This window comes from Heterocephalus glaber, unplaced genomic scaffold, assembly GCF_053883595.1.
Source record: "Heterocephalus glaber isolate CG9 unplaced genomic scaffold, H.glaber_assembly_v1.0 deba00000621, whole genome shotgun sequence".
In the NCBI taxonomy this organism is placed as follows: Eukaryota; Metazoa; Chordata; class Mammalia; order Rodentia; family Bathyergidae; genus Heterocephalus; species Heterocephalus glaber.
Window position 1 is genome coordinate 5,792,078 of NW_028258153.1, and position 16,648 is coordinate 5,808,725.

General features: G+C 50.9%; 3 protein-coding genes and 1 pseudogene across 9 annotated transcripts in view; 3 read left to right on the forward strand and 1 right to left on the reverse strand.

Moving 5' to 3' along the window:
- Positions 1 to 859: 859 nt before the first annotated feature.
- Cnppd1 (cyclin Pas1/PHO80 domain containing 1) lies at positions 860 to 6,650 on the forward strand. Of its 2 annotated transcripts, none has more exons than XM_004864556.4 (9): positions 860 to 1,072; positions 1,263 to 1,358; positions 1,802 to 1,910; positions 2,488 to 2,569; positions 2,840 to 2,960; positions 3,043 to 3,171; positions 3,730 to 3,791; positions 4,138 to 4,255; positions 4,487 to 6,650. In XM_004864556.4, exons 2-9 carry the CDS (start codon positions 1,290 to 1,292, stop codon positions 5,027 to 5,029), a joined length of 1,233 nt encoding a protein of 410 aa, XP_004864613.1. In that variant the 5' UTR covers positions 860 to 1,072; positions 1,263 to 1,289; the 3' UTR covers positions 5,030 to 6,650. The 2 variants fall into 2 exon arrangements, with proteins under 2 accessions (XP_004864613.1, XP_004864614.1); XM_004864557.4 differs by lacking the exon at positions 860 to 1,072 and adding an exon at positions 1,087 to 1,189.
- Positions 6,651 to 7,153: 503 nt separating this feature from the next.
- On the forward strand, positions 7,154 to 13,678 carry Slc23a3 (solute carrier family 23 member 3). 4 transcript variants are annotated; one of them, XM_004864560.4, is made up of 12 exons: positions 7,154 to 7,437; positions 7,553 to 7,710; positions 7,824 to 7,921; positions 8,133 to 8,206; positions 8,404 to 8,585; positions 8,890 to 9,013; positions 9,158 to 9,272; positions 10,219 to 10,472; positions 10,984 to 11,089; positions 11,387 to 11,554; positions 12,701 to 12,796; positions 12,885 to 13,678. In XM_004864560.4, exons 1-12 carry the CDS (start codon positions 7,273 to 7,275, stop codon positions 13,190 to 13,192), a joined length of 1,848 nt encoding a protein of 615 aa, XP_004864617.1. In that variant the 5' UTR covers positions 7,154 to 7,272; the 3' UTR covers positions 13,193 to 13,678. The 4 variants fall into 4 exon arrangements, with proteins under 4 accessions (XP_004864617.1, XP_004864618.1, XP_087062165.1 ...); XM_087206039.1 differs by having other exon boundaries at positions 7,156 to 7,431; positions 7,547 to 7,710; positions 12,885 to 13,390; XM_004864561.4 differs by lacking the exons at positions 10,219 to 10,472; positions 10,984 to 11,089 and having other exon boundaries at positions 7,155 to 7,437.
- Positions 13,679 to 14,132: 454 nt separating this feature from the next.
- The window catches only part of Nhej1 (non-homologous end joining factor 1), a 98,721-nt gene continuing 96,205 nt past the window's right edge, over positions 14,133 to 16,648 (forward strand). Inside the window, exon 1 of one of the 3 annotated variants that reach the window (XM_004864558.4) lies at positions 14,133 to 14,382. The gene's annotated coding sequence lies outside the window, so the exon portion shown is untranslated. The remainder of the gene's footprint in view (positions 14,383 to 16,648) is intronic. The other 2 variants (XM_087206041.1, XM_087206042.1) reach the window with 2 other exon arrangements.
- LOC110345730 (signal peptidase complex subunit 1-like) lies at positions 14,329 to 16,502 on the reverse strand (annotated as a pseudogene).

Sequence of the window (16,648 nt, forward strand, 5' to 3'; positions counted from 1 at the left end):
TTGGTTTGTTGGAGTCGTGACTCCGGGCCAGGATTCTGGCATGCAGCCTGATTTCTTTTCTTTCAGTGCCTATAGGGTAGCTACGGACACTGTGTTGGCCTACGTCCCTGGTGTGACCCCGACTCAAGGGGGCAGGAAGTGGCCTTCCGGTGTCCTCGGTAGGATCTACTGCTGCTCAGAGAGGGCGGCGGCCGTCACATTACTCATCTTTCAATGCGCTGGTCCTCCCAGTTCCCTCCCCTCAACGTCTAAACAAACTAGCGCGTGACCGACCGACTCGAAAACAGCGTCACCCACTTAGAAAAGTTGCTTCTTGCCCTTCTTTTTCCGTATATCTCTTTCGCGCCTCCACGTATTGGCGCTCCTTCCTCCCCATCCTCCAACGTGAGATTGGTGGCGGGAAGTGAGTTTGAAGATAAAACTTTGTTTAAATGTTGTTTACTCTGGGAGCTAGGTTAATACTCAACTGGTTTAGAAGCACCGCCGTGAGTTCGAGGCCAGCCTGGACTAGTGAACCCCTGTCCAAACAAAACAAAAAACTCAGATGATACAATGTTAAAATGTTTGGCTTCATATTCCCTTGAGATCATTTATTTGTTGCAATGAGCCGCCAAACTCAGTATGCATTAAATGAGGTTTAGAATGTCAAACTGCTAAAAGAGCGAAAAGTTTCCCTTCCATTTGGTCCAGTTCTTCCACTCGTAAATTTCGTGTGGTTTCTTTCAGACGGCTTATTTATGTTCATTGTTAAGTGTACATTTCCCCTTTAAAAAAAAACAAAAAAACCTTAGGAGTAACTCGCTGTGCTCCTCCTTTTATCCATATTAACATCACTGATTTGAAAAGGTCTCCCTGGCTCGCACTCAGTGCAGCGAGGTCCCCTAGGAGCTGTCCTCGTTCATCAGAAGAGGTCCCTGGGGTTCAGCTGTGTGGCTCCATGAGACCAGGAGTTCGGGGCCGCCTTTCCCTTTCTCCTGGCCAGGGCGGGCGACGCGCCAGCGGCTCATAAACGTAGTGCAAACGCGGCGCAGGCGAAGTACAAGCCTGGCTGCTGGTGTCCCCACTTCGCGAGGTAAGCGCCGCGCCAGTCGCCCGGGCGGAACAGGAAGAGGCGCCCGCCCGCCGGCCCCGCCTGCCGCTGCCGGCGCGAGGGGAGGGGGCTGTGAGGGCCGTGGCCAGCGGCGGGGAGGTAGGCGGGCAGGTGGACCGGAGGGCGAGGACAGCCCTGCGAGCACCTTACAACTCTTTCCCTTCCTCTCCAGCTTCGCAGGCCGGTGGCTGGCAGTGCGATGGACCTGGCCGGGCTCCTACTGGACGAAGAAGGCACCTTTTCCCTCACCGGCTTCCAAGACTTCACGGTGAGCGCGCTGCCCGTCCCTCCCCAGCCTCCTGGCGTTCGGTGCCGGGGCCTCCGCTTCTTTCCCCCCCGGCCCAAGCAAGATAGCTGGCTCTCTTGACGGTCTTGCCTGGGCCTGGGCGGCCGCCGCTGGAGTAACGTCTACTTGAGGCCCCGGCTGCTTGGGCCCTGAGGCAGAACCGCAGGGTGTAGGAAGGGAGGTAAGGGTGGCAACACCGGGGCCCCTTTTAGGGGACCTCCGGGGAGCCTTCAGTGGGAGCGAGGAATCCTCCTCCCCACGTGGACCGGACTGCTACTGGCAAACAACCCGGAGAATTCGGAGCTGGGTGGGGCTTGAGCCACTGGCAGCTAGGCAGTCACAGCCGTCCAGCCCGGAGCCTGGATCTCCATCATACCCTTCCCTGCCCTTCACCCTCCACCACCCACCCTCCTGCCCTGTTTCAGTTCCTCCCAGGACACCAGAAGCTGAGTGCCCGAATCCGAAGGCGGCTATACTATGGCTGGGACTGGGAGGCCGACTGCAGCCTGGAGGAGCTCTCCAGCCCTGTGGCAGGTTAGGCAGCGTTGTGCGACTGGGCAAAGTGAGAAGCTTAAGAATGGGGTTGTCAGCAGTCACTCTTATGCTTCCAAGTTTACCTTCTGAACTCTGTTGCCTCTTCAGATCTAGCTTATTGGTACTTGGTTCAAGAGTGCAGGTTATGTTTCACATCTCTAAACTCTTGTGAGTAAACATCTCATGAATCGGTATAAGGATTTTGTTTTTGTGATGCTGGGGATTGAACCCAGGGCCTCATCAGTCTTCTGTTTTGATTGGTATTCCGGAAACTTAATTTTCTAAGTGCATTCATTGTATGATTTTCAAGTAAACAAAGCATGTTTATTTCTCAGATGGACACCAGTAAAAAAAACAAAGGGACAGGGAAATAAGCCTTCCTGCTGGAAGGAGCTGATAATCAAACTTGGAATGGGCTTTTGTCTTGGGTTGGGAGAATTTTATTTTTTTTTCCTTTGGTCATTATGGTCCTGGCCTGAGATAATCAGACTCGAGTCTTTGGTGATAGCATTGGGAGTCGTTGGGGATTGGGGGGGGGGGGGGTTGTTGATTCACTCCTCTCACCTGTCCTCGGCAGACATTGCTGTGGAACTGCTCCAGAAGGCAGCCCCCAGCCCTATTCGCCGGCTCCAGAAGAAATATGTGGCTCATGTGTCCCGGTGAGCCTGGAATTGAGGGGATAGAATGAGAGTGTTTGGGTTCTAGAGTGGGGTGGACTGGTTGTCTTAAAGGGGAGAGGGGAGGGAAGGGGAAGTGAAAAGGCCTAAGACTTGATACATGTATATACACTTACTTCTCAAGATGAAGGTATTCATTATATGTCACATATACCAAAAAAATGAAGAAAAGAAACAAACAGGATAAGCATTGCAAGAGCTGTGAAAGCTAAAGGACTCTTGGGTTTAATTATGGATCCTTCCACCTCCCAGAGAGGCGTGCATCTCCCCGTGTGCCATGATGCTAGCTCTGGTGTACATTGAGCGGCTCCGGCACCGAAACCCAGATTACCTGCAGCACGTATCATCTTCTGACTTGTTCCTGATCTCCATGGTAAGAGCCCTCCGCTTCGTCTCCCTAGTGTTTCAGGAGCCTGGTGTGAGCTCTAGCAGTACCACTTCTCGTTCCTCTGCAGATGGTGGCCAGCAAGTACCTCTACGACGAAGGGGAGGAGGAGGAGGTCTTCAATGATGAGTGGGGAGCTGCTGGGGGTGTGGCTGTGCCCACTCTCAATGCCTTGGAGAGGAGCTTCCTGAGTGCCATGGTGAGTAGCTGTTCTCTTGTTCTGTTTCCCTGGTTCATCTTTACCTTCCTTTTATCCTTAGTTCTCTCTCAGCCTTCTGTTGTTTCTTCATTTCCCTTCCTACCTGTCCTTTTACGCCTTTTTGCTAGTAGCGTCCCTTCCTGTCCTTTTAGGACTAACCTCCAGGAAGTTCCTGGAGTGGTGAGGCCAGGAGTGGAGCATTTCTTCTCCTCCTGTGCTCTACAGGGTTTCACAGGGCACGCTGAGTCAGATCCCATCATGTTGGGCTCTGAGTATGTCCTGCCAAACTTTCTCTACCGCTATGGTCTGATCTCTTTTTGGACATGGGCCATTCTCAGGATTATTTGCTCCCCTTGGCCTGATGGAGGGTATGATATGAAACCAGGTAGGTGCTGATTATTTGACTTAATATACAGAGGTTCTTGGGATAGTACCTAAAATGTAGTAAGTGCCAGGTATCAGCCACGGCGGTGGTTGTAATTGCTGCTGTGGCTTTTGTTCTCAGGTGACTATGGCACACATCTGAGTTGGGTTTGGTATTCTTCCTCTTACCCATAGGATTGGCGTCTCTACATTGATCCTGGGGAGATCTTTGAGGTGCTGAGCTGGCTGGAGAGCCGGTAGGTTCTAGGAATCAAGAAGAAGAGCTCTAGGGATTTAGAGGCTGAGGCCTAGATGATAGGAGCTAGGGTTAGGGTGTGTGTAATTGGGGGGAGGGAGGAGACAAGAAAGAAAATTACCCAAGGTGGTAGTTTTGAAACCCATCTGCTCTTCTCTGGGAGAGTGGGAGCAATTTATTTAAAATATAGGTATTGGTTTCAGCCTCAGTTTCTGGATCAGCAGGTCGCCTGGGAACTTGCACACTTCAAGACCCCTAGTGCTTTCTGCAGGGTCTGGAGGGGTAAGAGGTGCTACTGAGCTGGCTGCAGGAGAGTTGCAGACTCCTGTCTCTTCTCCCCTCCACAGTGTGGCTGCGCAGCAGGGGCGACGGCGGGGCTGGTACACCTATACAGACCTGTGTGTGCTGCTGGAGCAGCCAGCTTGGCAGCTGGCCTTGGGCTCCCTCTGCCAGCGACTAGTAAAGGTGAGGAGGGCCTGGGAAGGAGAGAGGGCTTGAGTTGGCTGGTGTGTGGGTGGGAGCTTATAAAGCAGATACAGAAAGACTCAGGACATAGAGCTTGGGACAGATGGGTGGGGGAGGCCTAGAAGGCAACAAGAGAGCTCCGACTTGAACTCAGGTTTCTAGAGATGAGAAGTGTGTGTGTGTGTTAAAGCCAGTTAGCAGCCTGCTGCTTTCTTACTTTCTCTCCTGCAGCTGTCCTGCCTGTTAGCCATGGCATATGTGAGCAGCGTAGCCCTGGCTGTGGCATCAGTGGCTGTAATACACCAGTCCTTAGGGCTGTCCTGTCACCCCTCACCTGGCCCTCCTGACCTTGGCCTGGCCTCCAAGGGCCTTTTGGAGCCCTGCATTCCTTCTCCAGTGCCGAAGTGCCTGCCATCTTCTAACATCTCCAGCTGCGTGGAAGGTGACGCAGGGCTGCGTTCACTCTGGGACAGTCTTCTGGCCTCACTGACTTCCCCATCATTGCCTCCTCCAGAACCTCCTTCCCTGGCCCCTCTTCTACATAACTGCCCCCTTTGTCAGAAACTCCAGAGAGACCCCCCAGCCTGCCATGCCTGCCACCATCCCAACTATACGCTACCCGCTGGGCCTCCCAGCCCCTGGTACCACACCCACGGCCTGGCTCCACCTTGGCCCTGGAGCCCAATGGCCCCTCCGCTTCCCCATCCCCAGCAGTGTTCTCTTTTCAGTGTGATGGAGCTGGCCCGCCTCAAGTCTTTCATTTTCCCAGGCTAGCTAGGGCTTCAAGGTATGCATTCAGAGGATTTGGGAGTCTCTGAGAACCTAGACGAGGAAAGCTTGATTTAGATTCTTGCTGTCTCTCTGGGTCCTTGGATGGTCCCCTGTCCTCCTGGGTAAGAGCTTAAGAGGTTGTGGGGCAGGACTGAAGTTCATTCACTCTCCTAGACCTCAGTGGCTGGCTGCTTGGCCAGGGGAGCGATGGTGCCAGGGAAAGCTTCATCTGGGTGAAAGGGGCAGGTCACAGATGAGAGGAGAAGCCCCATCTCTGTTTCCTCGGGGTTCTTCTAGACTTTTGCTTTTGAGTTTCCTAGGATGGAAGGGTAAAGGTGGAAGATGGGAGTACTTGGGCAAAGGGAGGAAGGAAATATGTATTGAAAAAGGCCTGTGTGATATGTCCTGAGGTGAGAACCCAGGACTGACAGGGCTGAGGGAAAACTGGGTGAGGTGGGAAAACTTTTCTACGCCTGTCCCTTGGCTATAATCTAATGGAGCCAAGGACTGACTGCTGGGACCTTCGACCTTGACCTTTTGTCTTCCAACCTTCTGAGTGTCCTGCTCCAAGGCTTCCTTCTCTTCTGGTTCCTCTTTGGGTGTTCTCTTCACAGGCCTTTCTGGCCACTGCTTTGTATCTGAGTTTTTCATGCTTTTGTAGAACTAAGATTTCAATAAACAATTTCAGTTGCATGGCCTCGACTTTTCCTTCTTGCGACAGCCCTTGAAGATCTTTCCTCCTCATGTCTGCCTTCCAAGCCTCCCTACTTTCTCATCCTGTAAGCATTTCTCACCTTGTAAGCGTTTTCTCTGAGCCCCATTTTAGAACTTCCCAATTGTCTGATAGTCATAGGCTCCCATTTCAAACTTCCCTTTGGCCCTATTCCCAGCACCCTGGGGCCCTGGCACTGCTCAGCTTGAGTTGCCACAGAACATAAATGTCGACTATCCCATGCCTGGGGTTGGCCCTGTCTCTCATTTTCGGGGTAAGCATTTTCTGTAAGGCCAAGCCATGTATCCAGAAGAGCACTCTGAAACTCCTTGAGCACAAGCCGGGAGGATACCTCTCTGCTGACTCCACCAGGCTGATACATGGCAGCAGTTGCATTGTTGAAAGAATGCTTCAGCGGAATCCTTACTGGAAGAATAGACTAAACTGCCTCCACTGAGGGCATTTGAACGCTGGAGATCGTCCCCAGCAGGGGTGCTTCCACCCCCTAGAGGGCATTTTGGAGATGCGCAGGCCGTTTTCACCGTGTTTCAAGGATTTGGAGGGATGTTACTGGCATGTATTCAGCGTGGGCAGGATGCTAATCATCCTAAAATACTCAAAACTTCCCTTGCTGTGAAGAATTCTCAGGACAAATCTTGAATGACTAGCTGGTCATGTATGTGAAAATCCTGTTTGTCTGAGCCTGGAATAATCTTTTGACATGTAAGCATGAAACCATTTTTGTACATTTTGAAAAAGACTTGAGTTTTGTAGGAATGCACTTCCTTGTAAATTAAAACTGTACTTTGTTTTGTTCAGCACTTTACGAGGAGTTTGTTTGCTATTTTGGATAAATTGGGTTACCAGTGCCAGTGCTGCATGTTGCCAATAAAGTGCTATTATTAGCGGTCACTGTAACTGTTGCATTCTCTGCAATTGTATACATGCATCGGGGATTGGACTTCCCTGTTGTCGTTTGTTTATTTGCACCCAGGTTTTCATATATTGAAGTAACATGGCATCACAAATTACCTTTATTTCTCCTTTACATTACACTGAGTACATTGTGTGGAGTTGTGGTCACTGTTATTATGCAGGATGTGGGGTGTATTATCCGTGAGTTTCCTTTTGAAGTGGTCCAGGGGGCCTGAAAGGGTTGAGACCTAATAAAGACGGTTCTAAATGGTAGTGGGAGGGAATAGTCTACACAATCTCTCCATGTTATTTTGATAGGGCGCCTCACCATCCCTCTTACTTTGCCTCTAGAGCCTGGTCTAGGCCCAGGGGATCTGGATGAAGATTCTTGGGGGAGGGGTCCAGAACTCACCTCCCGGTTAATGGCTGATGGAATTTGCACAAGAGCTGGGCAAAGGTGAAGGGGGCCGTGTCCTGCCCTTAAACCTTCATCCCTTGCTCTGCTTCATTGACGCTTCCAGCCCTTCCCACTACTAGCAGCTGACTTCACCCAAACTCTGACCTCTTACTCTCTCCACATAACTCTTGGCCAGAGCAGCCAAAGAGGACACAGGGCAGCATGAGTGGATCCCCTCTCCATCCCATCCCATTGCTATCCATGGACTCCCAGGATGCCGTGACTCCTCTACCATTGCTGCCTGCTTCCCAGAATTCCTCTTCCCACTCTTGGGCGTCTCGGTGTGGCCCTCTCACCTGGGGGCTCAACTGTCTTCTGGCTCTGCAGGTAAGAGTAGAGGTGCAGGGAGTGTTTAGGGGGAGTTCCTGTGGCATGAGTAACCTAGAAATAGGCATTTCTGCCTGTTTCTGAAGACCACCCTCCTCCGTTCTCCCACCTGCAGCATTTCTTGGTCCTGGCTTCCCTCCTCTATGCCTTCCACTTGCTCCTGGTTTGCAGTCTTCCCCCAGGAGGGCTCTCTTACTCCCCTACTCAGCTCCTAGCCTCCAGCTTCTTTGCATGTGGTGTCTCTACTGTCCTGCAAACTTGGACTGGCAGCAGGTGAGCGGAACTCCTTAAAGAGAGGGATCAGGGTCTCCATGGGGGAGGAGAGGCTTGGGGAGCCTACTGGCTGCCACATGTTTCCCGACCTGCTGGGGTTGCTGTTCCTACAGGCTGCCTCTCGTCCAGGCTCCATCCTTAGAGTTCCTTATCCCCGCTCTGGTGCTGACCAGCCAGAAGCTGCCCAAGGCCATCCAGGCGCCTGGAAATGGTGAATACAGAGCAAGGGCAGGCAGAGGAAGGGATTGGGTGCTCATCTGAGCATACAGGTGGAGGTGGATGCAGGATTGAGGTTGGGCAGTGGTGGAACTGCCAGGCACCATAGAGGTCTTGGGGCTATGCCAGGCACCAGCTAGGACTGGAGAGCAATGGTTCAGCATCTACTTACCTTTATTTCTCTCTATGCCCCAAACTCCTCCCAGCCTCCCTCACCATGCGCCCATGTAGGGGACCTGGCTGCCATGGCCTGGAGCCCTGGAACACGTCTCTCCGAGAGGTAAGTATCTGCAGCTGGGAAGGAGAGGCCTAAGGGTGTGCAGGCTCAGGGAAGATTTTCTTTCCAATATGCAAGGACTGAGATGCTCTGGGGGAAGGAGTCAGGCAGGGACCTGTCCTTGGAATTCCTTAGGAAGTCCAGGCGCAGGTCAATTTGAGCAGAACGTTTTCTCTCCATCCTCTCCTCTATCCCACCAGGTGTCGGGGGCAGTGGTGGTGTCCGGGCTGCTGCAGGGCATCCTGGGACTGCTAGGGGGCCCTGGCTATGTGTTTGCCCACTGTGGGCCCCTGGTGCTGGCCCCCAGCCTGTTTGTGGCAGGGCTCTCTGCCCACAGGGAGGTGGCCCAGTTCTGCTCTGCTCACTGGGGCCTGGCCTTGCTGTACGTGAGTCCTTTGAGGCATGGGACATGCCCAGTGGAGTGTGTGGGACTGGGGAAGGGCAGGGTGCTGGTCCTCTCAGATTCGGCCACCATCTGGGCAGGGATAACACTTTTTAGATCTCGAATCTAAAGCTTTGCCTTGATTCATATAATCTCCCTGACAATCACACTGTCTCTTGCTGTATCCCGGGGGGAGCCCCCCACAATTCTGCCATGGGGGTGTCACCTCTGGGGCCTCCCACCACCATTGCTATTGCTCAGGTCTCTGCTGCCTCTTGCTCTGAAAGCTCCTTTTCTCTCCTAGGCTTATCCTGCTTATGGTGGTCTGTTCGCAGCACCTGGGCTCCTGCCAGGTACCCCCCTGTCCTTGGAGGTCATCTTCAACCTCTTCACATCACATTCACGCTCCTGCTTTCCGGCTCCTCTCGGTATGTGGGGGTCTGGGACTTCGAGGTTAGAGGGGATGGCATTGAATCTCTCTCAGCCCCCTACTCTGGGCTCTGTCCACCCACCAAGCCTGGTCCGGAGGTTGCTGGGGGAGGGCGCTTTTCCATCTCAGTCCTGGCCCTCAGGTGCTGATCCCTGTGGCCTCTGTGTGGATCCTTGCTGCCCTGCTGGGTCTCAGCATTATCCCCCTGCAGGTGTCTGCCGCTGCTGAGGCACCATGGTTTTGGCTGCCTCACCCAGGTAGGTTTTCGTGCTCAAATCAAGGTATGTATTTCTTTGAGCTCAACACTTAATGGGTTTCACTTCTGAGTGAAATCCTATGTTTTCTCAAAACACAGAGGAAAGAGAAAATTGCCAACCTGTGGGGGCAATTCCAGTCCCTTACCACAGGTGTTTTATTTGGGTCAGTGTTAAGAGACAGACATCTACAGTGCTCACTCCAAATATTCCATTTACATGTTTATGTTACTGATCCCCATAGGCATTTCAGTTGGTAGTCCACATGGAAAGACTGCTTTTGAGGCACTGCATGTGAAATTTGCTCATTCATCTATTATTTATTAGTTGATTAATTATTAGTTTTTAGGCACTGGGAATTGAACCTAGGGCCTTCACAGTGAGCTACATCCCTGTTTAAATTTTTTATTTTGAGACAGGGTCTTGCTAAGTTGCTAAGTTTCCCAGGCTGGGCTCAAACCTGTGATCTTCCTTCCTCAGCCTTCCAGAGTGCTGGAATTACAGATGTGTGCCATCACAGTCAGCTGGGAAAGTTGTTCATAATGAAGTAGTCATTGAGCTAAGATGTGAGAGATAAGTAGAGCTAACTGGACAGGAGGCAGGAGAGGAGAGCATTTTAGGTGGTGAAAACAGCATATGCAAAGGTCCTGTGGCAGCCAGGAGCACACCAAGACCACAGCCTAAAAAAAAGACCAATATTTCTAGAGGGAAGTGAGATAGAGTGTTGCAGATAGACTGGAGAGAGAGATAAGGGTCAGACCAAAGAAACTCTTGTAGACAATGGTAAAGGGATAGGTCTGTCTCCTTAGAGTTCAGTGGTTTTGTCCCAAGACATTATCTTCAGATACAATGGGGCATCTAGGATTCTTGTGAAACAGGCCAGAAGGGGTGGGGTGGGGCAGAAGGAGGTGCCAGACTCAACCTCATGTGGCTCTTTCTCCCTCCCCAGGTGAGTGGGACTGGCCCTTGTTGACACCTAGGGCTCTGGCTGCAGGCATCTCCATGGCCTCAGCAGCCTCTACCAGCTCCCTGGGCTGCTACGCCCTGTGTGGCCAGCTGCTGCACTGGCCTCCCCCACCTCCACATGCCTGCAATCGAGGGCTGAGCCTGGAGGGGCTGGGCAGTGTGCTGGCTGGGCTGCTGGGGAGTCCCCTGGGCACAGCATCCAGCTTCCCTAACGTGGGCACAGTGAGCCTTTTCCAAGTATGTGGACCTGGGATGGGGTGGGGAACTGGATGGAGGTGCAGAAGAGGGATGGGTTGGTTCCCAGCTGTGTCCAGCAGCGAGGCAGGCGATTCACATTAATAATCCTACTTGGTGAGGTGCCTGGAAGTGGCAAGAAAGAGGCTAGGAGTGTGGGAAGACAGCAGATCCCCAGGTCAGGTGCATCAAGTGCTCTGCTGAGGCTGGGGTTCCTGTGAAGAACAAGTCAGATAAGCCCTGCTCTCTTGGGGACTTGATAGGGGGAAGAAAAGAAAGTAATTTTAGAGAGTGACTAGAGAAGTAAGTAATTTTAGAGTTTTAGAGAGTGCTGTTAAGAGGACAAAACAATGAGATAGTAGCTGATTAAAGGAAGCACCTTTAAATAGAATGGCCAGGATGCTTCTTGGAAGAATAGTATTTAAGTTGGGATCCAAATGATGAAAAGAAGCTGGCCAGGCAGAAACCTGGAACAGCCCAAGGAGGTGGCTGTGTTTTCTATCTCTTCACACAGGCTGGATCTCGGCGAGTGGCCCACTTAGTGGGGCTGCTCTGCATGGGGCTGGGGCTCTCACCTAGGCTGGTGAAGTTCCTCACCACCATCCCACTGCCTGTGCTTGGTGAGTGGATGTATGGCAGGACTGGTATTGAAGGAGTATCCCCCTACCTCCATGTGGCGGGACCAGGCAGTTAGACTGGCACCCTTTCTCTCTAAATGGCCTCCCTGGATGAAAATGTAAACATGGTCAGCTGCCCTTATTTTCTCAGCCTGACATCTTGGCCTCTTGGCTGGGCTCCTGGGCTTTTGGCAGAATCACAAACAAACCCTTGATCGTTCCTGCATCACAATCTGCCGTCCCTGCAGTCCCCTGTGCTGTGCTGTACCCAATACACTTGATTTCTTCTGTTTGAGACAGGTGGGGTGCTGGGGGTGACCCAGGCTGTGGTTCTGTCTGCTGGCTTCTCCAGCTTCCACCTGGCTGACATTGACTCTGGGCGAAATGTCTTCATTATGGGCTTCTCCATCTTCATGGCCCTGCTGCTGCCAAGATGGCTTCGGGAAGCCTCATTCCCACTCAACACAGGTGGGTGGAGTGGAGAGGTGGTGCTCAGTAATGGGGAAGCACTACTGAAAATACAACAAAAAGTAAAATTTAAAAATATTTGGTGAGAAAGTGGTCATTTTTTTTTCTTGGTACCAGGGATTGAACTCAGGACCTTGTGCTTTTGAGGCAGGTGGTGGAACCACTGATCTAAATCCCCAGCTCAAGGTGGTCATTTTTGATGGAGGAACCATAATAAATAAAGATGTGAAAGTAGAAGTATAAGATAGCTCCAGAGAACAGCAAATATCTTAGTTTGTCTAGAGCAGTTTTCAACTGGATGTGATTTTTGCCCCCATGGGAGACATTTAGCAATGTCTGAAGACATTTTTTTGGGTTACAAATAGTGAAGAAAGCCAGGTGTGATGGCATATGCTTGTACTCCCAGCATTGGGGAGGTGGGGGTAGGAGAACTATTGCAAGTTTGAGGCCAGCCTGAACTACATAGAGAGACCTTGTCTCAAAAAACCAACCCTCCGCCCCAAAAAAAGAGGAGGGAAGGAAGGATTGTTACTGGCTTTTAGTAAATAAAGAGATGTTGCTAAATATCTTACAATGTACAGGACAGCCCCTTACAACAAAGAATTTCAAAATGTCAGTAGCACTGAAGTTGAGAGACTGGCTACAGCATAGAAGTTAAGAAGGGGGAGATAAGTTTAGGGCGTTTATTCTTTTATTTAGTGGTATTGGGGATTGAATCCAGGGCCTTCACACTAAAACACACCCCCAACTTTTTATTTTTTGAGACAGGGTCTCATAAAGTCTCTTAAGTTCCTTAGTCTTGGCTTGAACTTGGGATCCTCTTGCCTAAGTATACCAGAGTGCTAGGGTTATAAGTGTGTGCCACCACATCAGGCTAGGTTGGGGCCTTTAATATCAAACTTTCCAGAAAAAAGAAAACTGGAACAAAGTATATCAGGAGGATGTGTGAATGCTCAGAAGCTAGAGTGTTGAACAGTGATCCTATGGGGAAGGGCTTGAGTGTAGGTAATGGAGAGTAATGGGACAAAAGGTAAGGAAGACAGAATGATAACTCAGAAAGCCCTGTCCTTAGCCCAAGGAAGGATAGACTCCCTGGCTTTAGTCATCATCAGAGCTGCCTTTCTGCCTGGCCCCCACCCCTTGTAGGCTGGAGTCCCTTGGATGTGTTACTGCGCTCTCTGCTAGCACAGCCCATCTTCATGGCTGGACTCTTGGGCTTCCTCCTAGAGAACACAATTTCTGGTAAGTTGAGGCCAACTCCTAGCAGACTGGGGAGTGCCAGGAAGTCATCACTCCCCGGATTAGGAACTGACTAACCTCTCTTCCACAGGTACACGGCTTGAACGAGGCTTAGGTCAAGGGCTACCATCTTCTTTCACTGCCCAAGAGGTTCAAAAGCCTCAGAAGTCCATGGAAAAGGCTGCTCAAGAATACAGACTTCCTTTCTCTATCCAAAACCTGTGTTCCTGCATCCCCCAGTCACTCCGTTGCCTGTGCCCAATGCCTGAAGACCCTGGGGATGAAGAAAGAGGGCCCTCTGAGCCAGGAGAGACAGCAGACTTGTTGATTGGCTCTGAGGAGCCCTGCCCTGCGGAGCCCTGCCTTGCCTCTACCAGAGAAGGGCTTAGGTCCCCGTAATTACCAGGAGCCTATTTCTGCCCTCATTAATTTAGCCCTAATTTGCAGCTTGCTGGGAGGGTTAGCACCCAGGCTTTGCCCTAGAGAGGGTGCGTGCGTGTGTGCGTGCGTACACTTAGAGATCCTATTCCCAACAGAATGAAATGGGTTGCCTTTCCTTCCAGAGCAGGGGCCATGGTTTAGTGGTCACGAATGAATGAATGGGATTTTGCCTGGAGATTATCAATGCCACTTGAGCCCTAGCATTCACTTAACAAATATTTATTGATATGATATGACAGGGTCCCTATCCTCTCCAGCCACTTAGGATTTAAAAAGACCTATGTAGGGCTTGGGATTTAGCTCAGTGGTTGCACCGCCTGCCTGGAAAGAGCAAGGACCCCAGTTCGATCCCCGGTACCTAAAAATAAAAAATAAAAAGACCTATGTAATTCTAAAATGCGCCGCAGAAGGCGTTCTGTAATAAAGATGAAAATAATGCCACGAGAGTAGAGGCAGAAGCGATTCATTCTGGTTGGGGATAATGGGAAATGCTTTATGAAAGTAACAACACTGAGGGTGGCCTTGACAAGGGAGGGGGATACGGGGTTTTAGAAAACGGATGGGGAGAATTTTTCAGGCTCAGGAATCCAGCTTAAGCAAAACCATGAGTTATACAAACTACAAGAAGAGTTGAGGGGTTTTGAGTCTCAGCAGTGACATCATAAATAATGGGGGCACGGAGAGGGAGAAATGAGGTGCGGGAGTTAAAAGATGAGGTTGGACTACAGGATTTACACCTGAAAGATCCTCTTTTGAACCTCTCTAGAGGTGGTGAGGATCCCAGAGATTATATAAGTAAATTGAATCCACTGAAAAGGATAGACCCTTAGTCGACGAGAGAGAAGTAACTTCAATTTGACAAATTCAAACCCGGGAACTCCACTCAGCATCTCGTCTGGTATTCTTTCTCCTTTGCCAGGTGCCTCCTGGAAGCGCCCCTACTCCTTAGCTTCCCTGCCGGCCGCCCAGCCTCGCCTGTTGCTCTCCCACTCTCCGGGTGCGCCTTCAATCAAATCGGTGGGCTCCGAAGCCCCGCCCACGCCAGGCCTGGGCTCCGCCCCCGCAGACCAAGGTCGGCCTGTACTCTTGGTCTCTCAGTTTGCGCGGGCTTGCCGCGAGGAGGGTGGGAACTTTCGCAGCCGCTGACGGTAGGTGGGGTCGGGCTTGCGTCCGTGCTGGGGCAAAGGCTTGCCTGGGCGGAGAGGAGTTGTGCGCAGCCGACGGGTTGGGCCCTGCCCGGGCATTTTTCTCCCAGAAGGGACCGCGCAACCGGGGATTTGGGGTCGGCCGACCTCCGGGAGTGGGCGGGGCCGCGCGTGCGCTGTCCGCCTCCGGAGGCTCCACGGGCTGCCTGGGCTTCGGTGTGACTTTTTTTGGGCAGGTTGCTTGGTGTGGCAGTACTACTGTGGTCATCTTTGTTATACCTGGAGGGGTCCAGAGCTACCCCTCAGTGCAGCTGATACTGTAGAAGTGGAAAGGCTGACGGCGAAGCTCTTCTAGGAAGGGCGAATGGAAACTGGATGTCGGGCGAGGCACCCGGGATGGGACTGTGAGCGTGGGACACAAGTTTCGACCTCTCCCTGGGAGACAGGGCGTGGCCTAGCCTGGACAGTCTCTAGGGCTCCGTTGCCCTCTTCAGGGCTTTGGGGGAACTGCCCTCAGAGGGACCCTTGGCTGAGGGGGGAATCCTGCTGCAAATACCAGTTCTCACAGCGCTCCACCCTTGCTATTGCCCTTCGCATGTGTTAAGGCGTTCAGGAGACCTAAACTGGTAAATGAGGTTAACATGAATGTTAAAGGTGGCCTTGGACAAAAAGTGAAATTTAGAGGCTTCAGATTTAGAATGGGCCCGAGTTGTGCGATGCTGAATGTTTCAGACATTTTTATTTTTATTTTTTGCAATGCTGGCTATTGAACCCAGGACCTTCACATTGCGCTACATCCCTATTCCTTTTTATTTTGAAACAAGGTCTCACAAAGTCACTAAGTTGCCCAGGCTTGGCTTGAAATAGAGATTTTCCTGCTTCAGCCTCCTAGAGTGCTGGAATTACAGGTGTGAGCCACCACCCTGGGCTTTCGGACCTATTACTAGGGTTATTTTCCCCAGCCAAATTTTCTTTTTTTTTCTTTTTCTGTTCATTTATCCATTATTAATGTATACCTGAAAGAAAAGCTGCATACTTGTGTTTTCTGTTCTCCATTTTAGAACGAGATTACCAAGACAGGGTCTCAGATATTTTTAGGTCAAAGCTGGGTTAGAAATGAAAGGTAAAGAATTAAGTCTATACATAGCCATGCTGTTCAAGAGCATAGGTGGTTTTAGCTCATGTTTTGGGTATGAAAACAATTTAGCTCATCTCACGGGAAACAAAAACAGATGTTGAACCATGAAAACGCCAACCAATTATTTTTAGCATGCCCCTTAATTTTTCTATCCCCTGGTTTCTTGTCTTCTGTGCCTGACTCTTGAACAGGTAGCAATTTGAGGGGATGTCGGTGATAGATGGGCCGTGGAGGAAGTGTCAGCAAACAGGAAAAAGCAAATCCAGCCATAACGATATAGACAGTCCACCTGAACTATTCGGCCACGTACCCATAGATAAATCCAACTGTTGCAGAAAAAAGAATAATCCCCTGAAACATCTGTTCAGCCAGTTTCTGGCTCTTGTAATCCATCTGTGTGGGCAGCGAACTCAGGTGTTCCAGGATGATTAACGGAGGAGGCAGACAGCAGAGCCACAGAAGCCAATACTGGGGGACCGCAGCAGCCTGAACATGGGGTGGATGAAGCTCTGAGTGAGATGCCCCTGGCCAATTTTTCAACTACCCTTTTCCCTCAGAAGCCATCAATTTGAGGGTTCTGACCCTTCAAACTTTCCAAAAAGGGGGGCTAGGATAGTAAATCTATTCGGTGACTTTCAGAGAACCCTGAGAGCACCTCTGAGGGAAATGAAAGGGTTGGGCAACTTCGTGTACCATTTTGATCTTTGGCAGTGAGGAACTCTTGTCCATGGAAGACTAGCCTAGCCACCACTTCTACCCTGTAGGAACAGTGTGTGGGAAATGTAACGGAAATACCATCTCTAAACCAAGGTTTCGAGGCTGCAGCAAGTAACAGCCAGCACGTGTACAGTCATGTGTCGCTTAAGATGGGGATGTTTTGTCATTGTATGGGTTCCAGATCAAGGGAGTGCGCCAGTTTCAGTACAGTATAAAGCTGTTCAATCAGCTCCACTTGGGGCCAGACAAGTTATTTTACCAGAGTCATAACCCGTAGACACATCCCACAGATCTGCATAAAGGTGTTTTTGCTTGCCAAAGGAAAACAGCAAAGGGGAGAACCATCAGTATGTGAACACCATACAGCATGTGATACAAAAAGACATCCATAGAGTCTGAGGGGCCACTGTCATA